At 39.0% G+C, this 9,463-nt stretch overlaps 1 protein-coding gene across 1 annotated transcript in view; it reads left to right on the forward strand.

Moving 5' to 3' along the window:
• The window catches only part of LMO7 (LIM domain 7), a 99,282-nt gene that overhangs the window by 48,736 nt on the left and 41,083 nt on the right, over positions 1 to 9,463 (forward strand). The window contains 8 exon segments of the mRNA XM_029085972.1: positions 4,106 to 4,136; positions 4,549 to 4,662; positions 5,141 to 5,339; positions 6,494 to 6,746; positions 7,208 to 7,507; positions 7,855 to 8,145; positions 8,382 to 8,582; positions 9,039 to 9,462. Coding sequence (XP_028941805.1) covers positions 6,532 to 6,746; positions 7,208 to 7,507; positions 7,855 to 8,145; positions 8,382 to 8,582; positions 9,039 to 9,462 — 1,431 coding nt within the window. The 5' untranslated portion in view covers positions 4,106 to 4,136; positions 4,549 to 4,662; positions 5,141 to 5,339; positions 6,494 to 6,531.

The raw sequence follows: 9,463 nt of genomic DNA on the forward strand, positions 1-9,463 counted from the left end.
AGCATAATGGAATTCATTTATTCAAGTCAGAAATTAGGTTACACAGAATAATATTTTCATAAAGAATATAGTCCACACCAGCTGGACTCTATGACAGTTTTGGATGAAAACATCAAAAAGCAGACTTCTTTCACAGTTGCCTAATGTAGGATTGGCATTTATTTGCATTGATGAAGATACTTCAGCAAGTTGGTTACTGCTTCAGTTCCTAAAGTAGATTTTGTAGGACAAATGTCTCTACAAGCCGTGCTGTGTGTGCACTTCAGTGCTATAGACTTAGGCTCAAAATAAGGTTAGAATTGTCCAGGAGTGTTTAAAAAAGCTTAAAGGCTACATTGCTGATGTTCTTGCAGCCTATCATCTCATTTCTTCAAATACAGTGTGAGAAACTGAGGTTTTGAACCCTGTGTGTTTAGAGCCAGACTTGAGGAGTGGACCTGAGAGTAGAAGCTTGCTGTTGGGTAGCAACAGGTTGTCAGAGAAGGTAGAGTCATGCCTCCTCTTGCAGCAGCAAAGAACTTGCTATGCTTGAAGTTGGTGCCTCTGTCTTGTCCCCTCCTATGAACTGTAGTTGTTCAGAGCTATACACAAGACCCCAGTTGAATTCTTTGCATAGTACTGCATAGTATTTATATTTTCATAACACTTTGTGAAGAACTTCTATTTAATATAATTTCGTGGTTTTATTTATTTCAATTTAGTTAAAAACTTGCTTTTTTAATTGTGATGCTCACAGGAGAAAGTCATTCCTCTTGAAAGCTCTTCAGTTTGTATCACACTTCTATCCAATAAATACTTGCCCAGCTATTTTAAATGCAGTCTACTGGAGGGTAACTGGGCAGTGACTTGTGCATGTAAGCTCAGTTGTGCATCGTGGGCTTGGCCAGGTTGTATGTATAAAAGGCTCTTATTTCACTCAGTATGACAAGTGGATCCAAATTGCATCTTCTACAAGTTGCCTGCCTCAGAGGAGAAGCAGCTGTGAAGTGTGTAGGTGACAAATGACTTTTAAGGCCTTCCAGTAAGACAGCAGCATTGCTTCTTTATTCAGGATTTTCTTTTGTCAAAAAATGACATACCTTTTGGTTTAGACAAATTCTAGGGCAACACATCCAGAATCCTTCTTTTTTTACTTAAGAGCCATCAAAGAATTAATACATGCCTATTTAAGTGAGGAACTGATTTCTCTAGATGAACAGGTGGTGTCTTATTTTGATTCTTCTTCTGGTCAGACTACATCTATCATGAAAAGTTTCTTACAAGGTTTAAAGACCAATAGGTGTAGTTAAGAGAAGGAGAATAGTTACACAAGGTATAACTAGCAAGGTAAGAAACCTTGCTCACAGCGAGTAAACAACCTGTCTGTTTGCTGCTGTTGTTAGCTGAGCAAACACCTGAATGGAACACAGTCTCTCATTCAAGTGTGTGGATTTGTGTGTGTGTGTGCCTCCATTTTGAAGCTCAACTGTGTTCATTATTTTATGTGAATGTCTTGAGTTTTGTGTTGTTTGTAGCCCAAGTACGCAGGCCTAGTGCATTTATTGTTATTCAAGTATAGAAAATATATTAAAATATAAAAACAGCTGAATGTTCCTCTTGTTACAAATTATTGACCAAAGTGATCCCAGAGAACTCATGGAAAGCAGAAGTGGACACCATCATGTTCAGTCACATAGCTTTGCTCTACATGAGGGTTGTCAACCTCTTGGATACAGGCTCCCACTGACTGAGGGCAGAGTTTTTCACTGCTTCCTAGACTGCTAAAGTTTGGAAGCAAACTTCAAGGCATCCTTAGCGAGAGCATGCATGGCCTCTGCTTTTATAATCGTAAATAATTGAAGAAATTTTGCCCTAGTTAAAGGCTTTTAGACCTTGAAGCTAAAGAATGCAAACCTTTAAAATGCTGTCTGTCAGATGTGAGAAGCATAATGCTGATACACACCACTACAAGAATAATTTGCCATCCTCTCCTTGAGGGACCAACCTGTCTCTAGCCAGCATGTTGGGTCATGGCCATGGTATGTCCTACAGCATGGACACCAGAAATTATATCCGTGTACTGAAGAAAAGGAAGAGGAGAAATTTTTCAAAAAAAAGAACAGTGTTTTGGAAGGGGTTTTTTTTGTTGTTTTTTTTTTTGTTGTTGTGGGTGTTTTTTTTGTTTTTTGTTTGTTTTGTTTTTTTCCAAAAAAAAAAGAAGTGTAACTATTTCACATTAAAGGAGAAGGGGAGGAAGAGGTTGCTGACTACAAAGCAGTAGCATCTCTGACATATGATATTAAGAAAGCTGGTGGGTGTTGTGAAGGTCAGGTCCATCTCAGGACTTTGTGTTCTTGGCAGCCTGATTTCTTTACAATGTGGGGGACGGGCATGGCAATTACAGCTGCTCTGAATGGGAACCAGCACGCTCAAACTAGTTCCTGCCAGTTGTCATGTTGCAGCAAATATCCTGTTGCTGTGAAGAGTGCCATCTACGCTGACCAGGCCCTGTCATCATCTTGCTAACTCATAACTGTCCCCTGAATGGTTTATTCTACCTTTTCCTTGCAGCCTTTGACTAGCTTGTTCCTAGACATCCAGCAACAGGATAGGTGCCCTGAGACAAAGAAGGACAGTAAAGCTGGTGAAGGGTCTAGAGCACAAGTTTTATGAGGAACAGCTGGGGGAACTGTGTTTGTTTAGTCTGGAGAAAAGGAGGCTGATGGGAGACCTTATTGCTCTCTACAGCTACCTGAAAGGAGGGTGTAGTGAGGTGGATGTCAGCCTCTTCTCCCAAGTAACAAGTGATAGGACAAGAGGAAATGGCCTTAAGTTGTGCCAGGGGAGGCTTAGATTCGATATGAGGAAAAATTTCTTCACCAAAAGGGTTGTCAAGCACTGGAACAGACTGCCCAGAGAAGTGGTGGAATCGCCATCTCTGGAGGTATTTAAAAGACATGTAGATGTGGTACTTAGGGACATGGTTTAGAAGTGAACTTGGTGGTGCTGGGTTTATAATTGACTCGATGATCTTAAAAGTCTGTTCCAACCAAAACAGTTCCATGATACATCATTGATCTGTCCTCTTATAGGGCTCTGTGTAGGTCTTTCTGCCACTGTATGTTAATTCTCCACTTTTTTGTTTGAACCTCTTCACTGTGCTGTGTGTGAAGCTTGCCACTGAACCAGGCCCCAGCCCCTAGCCCTGGCATCTGGGGCAGGTAAAAAATTGTTTCGGTATATTTGTACCATTTGCCCTTCCATTACTGCTGGTAGTGTGGGTGGGAGTGTTGTGCAGCCGCTGTCTGCAGTCCAGCCCTGAGTATTTACATCTCAGGACTGAGTCTGTTGTACCCCACCTTTGGGAGACTCCCATCTCAAAAGTTTCCTCTTCTTGCTCTTAAAACGAGCAGGAGGAGAGGAGAAAACCATAGTATGTGTTGGTGCACTTCCGAGGTCTGCCTCAAATTGGCTCTATATATTATAAAAGTTGATTAATGTTAGTGATTACTTTTTTTTTTTTTTTTTTTTTGGGGAACCTCTAAGCCCGGTTTTTTTTCCCTTTTTACCAAACCACTCCTTCCAGCCCTTCAGCGTCTCTCTCTAGATGTCCCGGTTTCAGTTGCTCATTCTTTGTCTGAAAAATTCTCTTTAGGCTGAAGTATTCTCCATGTCTGAGGCAGATATTTTGGAAAATACAATGCAATCAGGAAAAAAATTAACAGTTGAATCTGCTTTCATATGTAACTGAAATTCTTGCTGGCTAATAGACACTATATTTCCCAAAGTCATTAGCTTGTTTTCCATTTTTATTTTGTTGGTAACTAAAAACCTTAGCTAAATAAAAAAGCCTAGAGCTTTTCTGAGTTCTTCTCAAATCAGAAACTATAATAGATCAGCTAGTTTCTTGCTTTATATGCAGTGATTGAAATAGTATGGAGTTATGCCTGTGAATTCAGAGCAAATTGCTTTTTATTTCTTTTGGAACAGTCATAGTTGCATATTTTATGCTAACCTCTAATTGGGCTTTAAACCTTTTAACTATTGAATAATAATTAAATTTTAAGTCAGAGATTCTAAAAGGTTTTGTTTTGTTTTGTTTTTCTCATTCATTGCCCTGCTTCAGACCAGAGGAGACCAACAGAAGAGTGAAAAATGTAAGGCATGCTTACTTCAATGCTTTCTGAAGCAATTTCACACTAACTATGATTAAATATTTTAAAGACATTTCTGTTTATGGCACTATCATGTTTACCTTATTCTTCAGCTGTTCATTTATCTGATGCAAATTAGTGCCATCTTATGATCATTTCTATGCAGCTTACTTTCCCAGATAAATGTAGTAATTAGAAACGGTACTTAATATCTGCTTACTTGGGATAGATGACATGCATTGTAACACTCTTTAACTGGTTTTGGTGGAGATCCTAGCTAACACTCTAGATAAGATTTTACACTTCATTGTGGAAAACCTCTCTAACGGCATTCTGAAGTACTTGTATACTGGTGCATGTTTTGAGAGGAAAGTAATGAAGTTTATATTTGATTTTTTTATTTCTTTGGTTTTAGGTTTTGATTACGCTGTACTGGCTTGGGAGAAAGGCTCAAAGTAACCCTCATTATAATGGTCCGTACCTCAATCTTAAAGCATTTGAGAAGTTATTAGGACAAGCACTGACTAAGGTAAACAGAAGAGTAAACTTAATAGCCTGAATTTTATAGTTTACTATACATTACAGCATCAACTATAAACCATCTCTTGGGGGTTTAATTTTATTTTTTGTTTGCAGAACATGGTCATTTGTTTTGTTTGTTTTGCTTGCTATTGAAATCCATGGGAAAGGAATGATTTTTAGCTTACACTGGTTCTTCTGCTACCCATATAATCACAAAATTCAGAATTTACCTGCTCTTAATGATGTGGTAGACTGTGAAAAGCCTTGTCTTGATTCCCTTTGGCTAAGATAAGAGAAATTTCAGACATTCTGTTGAATCTCCTATCTAAGCTTTTGTATATGTCATTTTTAGAGGTTTGCAGTAGACCTTGGTAAAGACTGTTTGTGCACTCAAAATGCATTTCAAAAAATTTTGAGCAAAAACTCAAGAGTAGCAGTTGCACCTTATATTATTGCAAAAGACCTTTCAAAACTCATTCTCATAGGCGCTTGAAGAGTCCAGCCACCTGAACAGAAGCGGCAGGGATAGTGGGTACGGTGATATTTGGTACGTTGACAGGGGAGAGCCCTTCACGTCTTCTGCTAACCATAAAAGAGACGATTCCTTCGATAGCTTGGACTCTCTTGGTTCAAGATCCTCCACAAGCTTTTCATCAGATATAACCTTGAAAGGTGGCAGTGAAGGTATGTTTTTTCCTCTTTTAAATCTTTTGTTGACACATGTCTTACGAGTGTGAGAGAAGACAATGTATGGACCTAGTACTTTGAGTGCCTAGTACTTAAATTGGCTTGAAAAGCAACTCTGGTTTTGCAAATGCCACAGTTGTGTTTTGCTTAAGCAAATATTGACCTTTAACAGTTGGTAGAAACAAAGCAATGTGCACATGAACTTTCTTAGGAAGGGTTGCTGGGACTCTCGTTCTCAGAGCTGCATTAGGGTGTGTGTATGTGCCAGGGTATTTTCCCATAGTTCAGGAAGGGAAATTGCTAGAATCCAAATACTGATGGGATCACATAAAATTCAACAGTTGCAAAAGTCTCTTGCTTTGTTCCTGGTGTGGTTATGTCAACAACTCTGTTTGTTCTATTCACTCTGTTTGTGATTATTCAATAGGATTTTTCCCACCATAAGTTCAAAACTGAATAGTGGTTGTTACTTTTGATAGTTTGTCATGGAAGGAAAGGTAACAAGAAGAAAGGCTGTGACGTTGGACCCCTACAGCTGAACCTGTGTTTCTCTCCCAGTTTTAAAATTCAGTACAAACTTGTAGTCTGACTTAAAGTTATAAAAATAGTGAGCTTTTGGATTTTGTTCCATGTGAATAACACAAAAACATTGGGCCAAGGCCACATGGAGCATTTCTGATCTGAGCAAAGCAACATATAGCCATGCTATATATGTGACATACCCTGGACTTCTACTGGGCGTTCATCTGGTGAGATGAGCACGTTGCTATACCATTTGCTGGTAACTTGGCTTTGCTAGTAAATTTGAGTGGCTAATATGTTTTTAATTAAAAACTTCTGTGCTGTTTTATGTTTTCAGTCTAGAGGTTAGTGCTTTGTTTCCTGCAGATAGCAGTGACAGTGAAAGAATGGAACAAATGTAGCAAGGACATGCAAACCAAGCTCAGCTTAGGGGACCTTATCACAGCTTTGCCACAGACTTCTACAAATACCTCTTCTACTGCCCTCTCAGTAGCTCAGCAAGTTTGCGACCAAAACAACTTGAATATGGAGTTAAATTGAGTTTGGAACATTTTGTTCCAAATTCTAGCTAGAAGCTTGTGTCTAGAGAATAATGTTTGTGCCTTCCCTCTTCTCCACTTTCTTCTAAGGTTGTGACAGTGACACGGACTCAGAACTGCCTTTCAAAATGCATGACTCCCATAAAGATGACAGGTCTTACCGTAGGATCTCTGTGATTGAACCGAAACCTACCACTGACTTCAATCGCTTCTTACCCAACAAAAACAAGCAGGCGGCATATGTGCCAGCACCCTTAAGGAAGAAGAGGACAGAAAAGAATGAGGACAACAGGAGGAGCTGGGCAAGTCCTGTCTTCACCGAGTCAGATGGAACATTTTCAAGGTACTGGTGTGCGGTCTTAGTAAAGAGGACTTTGATTTAGAACTTCTTAAATAAATTATTTCTTTATTAGTTAAAGAAAGGCTGCTGTGGCTGCAATACAAAGCAAAGTATTTAAGTTTCTCTATTTTAAGGGGGGCGAGGGGGTGTTTGGGTGTGGTTGTGTCAGGTTTTTTGTTCTGGTTTGGTTTTTTTTGTACTTTGTTCCATATAACTAGTTTTCTGGTGTTTGAGTAATGTTTTGAGGCTGGTTGTGCTCCAGATAGAGGGGATTTAAATGCAAGTTCAAGAGAGCTAGAACTACTGTTTAAGTTTCTCATTAACACTTTCCAAAGTATGGTGATGAATTTTGGTTGTCTGACTTCTTGGTGTGTATGTGTGAGATTACTGGCCAGTTCTTGAGTTTCATCATTACCGTCGTGACTTCACTGTCTTCATTCTGTTCCTGTTTTGATCAACCTCAGTGGACGTGAAAGGAATCCCACAGCTTCCTGCCAAAATAGCAGAGCAGAGTGTAGGCTCACAAATCCAACTTCCCTCCAGATGATCTATGACTATGACAGTGGCTCTGATTCAGAAGATGAAAGAAGGCTGCCCGACGTGGTTATGGATGACTTAGCAAATCGTAGATTTCTAGTCAAAAAGAGCCCTGTAAGCTCTGCTGCACCTGGACATCATTTCATGTTGCGCAATGACTCTCCTAAATCTTGCTCACAAGAAAGTTATCCAGCTGGTCCACTAGCTGCAATGCTTGAACCACAGAGGTCAGAGTTACTAATCCAAGATCCAGTAACTATTGTATTACCTAAAATGTGGTCCATAAATAACTCCATGAAGTTAGTCTTCTAATCGTCACTTTAACACAGCTGATAAATTGTTATGTGTTTTCTGTCAAGCTTTATATTTTTGTTGGAGGCGATAGGATGCTGATATAACCATTAACTTTTTTTTTTTTAATATATGTTGTTGTTTCTGGTGCTGCAGTGATGGAATTGAGAACTAATTTGCTTCATTCATGAGGCTGAACTCCTGAGCCAAAAAGCATGTCTTTTTGCATTCTTTATGTCAAGTTGCTCCTAAAATATCTTAACTGATTGGGTATTTTGAACAGTAACCAGAGGAGGCAGAGGCAATTGGATACTAAAGAGGAAAACAAACCAAGAATTAACATTTCTTCAGAATTATCTGGGTATTTTGATGAGGATGAGGAAGAGGAAATAGGCATCCCAAACATTGAAAAAGATGATCTCTATTTTCGCAAGCTAAGTTCTTCAGCGACAAATACAGTGGTTGCTTTTGACAAATTTCTTCCTAAGTTTTGGACTCCAGAAGAAGAATTGCTATGGAAAAAAATCAGGAAATCTTCTTTCAAACCCTGGTATAAAGAGATTCAAGGGTTCAGGTGCGTTTCCATGCATGCTCCTGTTTTTTTCCTGTGTGCCAAACCTATAAATAAAGTGTAGTTATATGACTTTATTTTTATTTTTCATTTTTATTGCCAGTGTAGCAGCAGGATATATTTTCTCTTTTTTTTTTTTTTTTTTTGAGCGAGAGAGAAAATAATTGAAATATTATTTTCATTACACTGTTTTTTTGTTTTTTTCTTTCCCTCTGCTCATTCTTTGTGCTACTGCACAGTAGAAAGAAATCAGATTCTGAGGATGAGGAATTAGCTTACAAACAAAGCTCTACCATTGTTGCTAATCCACCAAGACCAAGTTTTGACTGGAACAGCAGTTGCAGAAGGGATCAGAGCTATAAGCCAACTGCTGAATATGTGGGAAGATCATTGTCACAGATTGCAGAAGGAAAAATCTTGGAGGCTTCTGATCAGCCCAGGTTGATATCACTGCATGAACTGTACTCTTGCTGCATCAAAAAGAAATGGCTGGATATGCAACAGCTAAATGAAATTAAACTACGTCCTGTGATGTTGCGCTTTTTTGGGTTATTACCATTTATTTATTTTTTTTTCTTTTATTAAAATGTAGCCATAAGTTGCTGATCTTCTGAAACATGTAAATGCAAAAGCATAATATGCTGCATAGGGTTACTGGCTTTGTGTGTGAGCATGACAGCGTGCTGTTTCTGAGCAGGTTAGTATGCCGTGATACCTTTACGCTGGTTGACGTGTGCTATGCTACGGTTAGTGGTGGTGAATGCTAAGTGGTATAGTTGTTCTGCTCAGGATACTGCAAATCTAAACCAAATGTATATCTCAATACATTGTGATCTCCTTGTCTTTTACTAGTTAATGATATGTTTACTTTCCTCCTTTTGTTTTATATGCTTCAGTCAGTTTTCGTTACTTCAGGCCCTGCAAAAATACTCTGACTACTTGTCTTCTGAAACGAAGACCAAAATTGATCCTACTTCTGGCCCTAGGCTCGTAAAATGTAGAAAGAATATTTCCTTTGTACCAGGATGCAAGCAAGGAGATGTGGAAAATGGATATCTGTATCCAGACTTAGAAAATGATGACTTATTCGTTCGGAAAACTGGGGCTTTCCATGTGAATCAAGTTGTTCTCCAAGACCCTCGGTATTTAAAAAATTTCTCTGAGCAGGAACCTCCCCTAGAGGGTGAGATAATTCTGCAACCTAGAGAGGGCCAACCTGTGATTCCAGATTTAGAAAAGGATGACATGATTTTACGTAAAATCCTCTCTCAAAAAAAAGAGGTGCCTTTATCAGGTGCTCCGGACAAGTATCACCCAGCAC

The sequence above is a fragment of the Antrostomus carolinensis genome, unplaced genomic scaffold (genome assembly GCF_000700745.2).
Source record: "Antrostomus carolinensis isolate BGI_N321 unplaced genomic scaffold, ASM70074v2 scaffold4587, whole genome shotgun sequence".
NCBI classification, from domain to species: domain Eukaryota; kingdom Metazoa; phylum Chordata; class Aves; order Caprimulgiformes; family Caprimulgidae; genus Antrostomus; species Antrostomus carolinensis.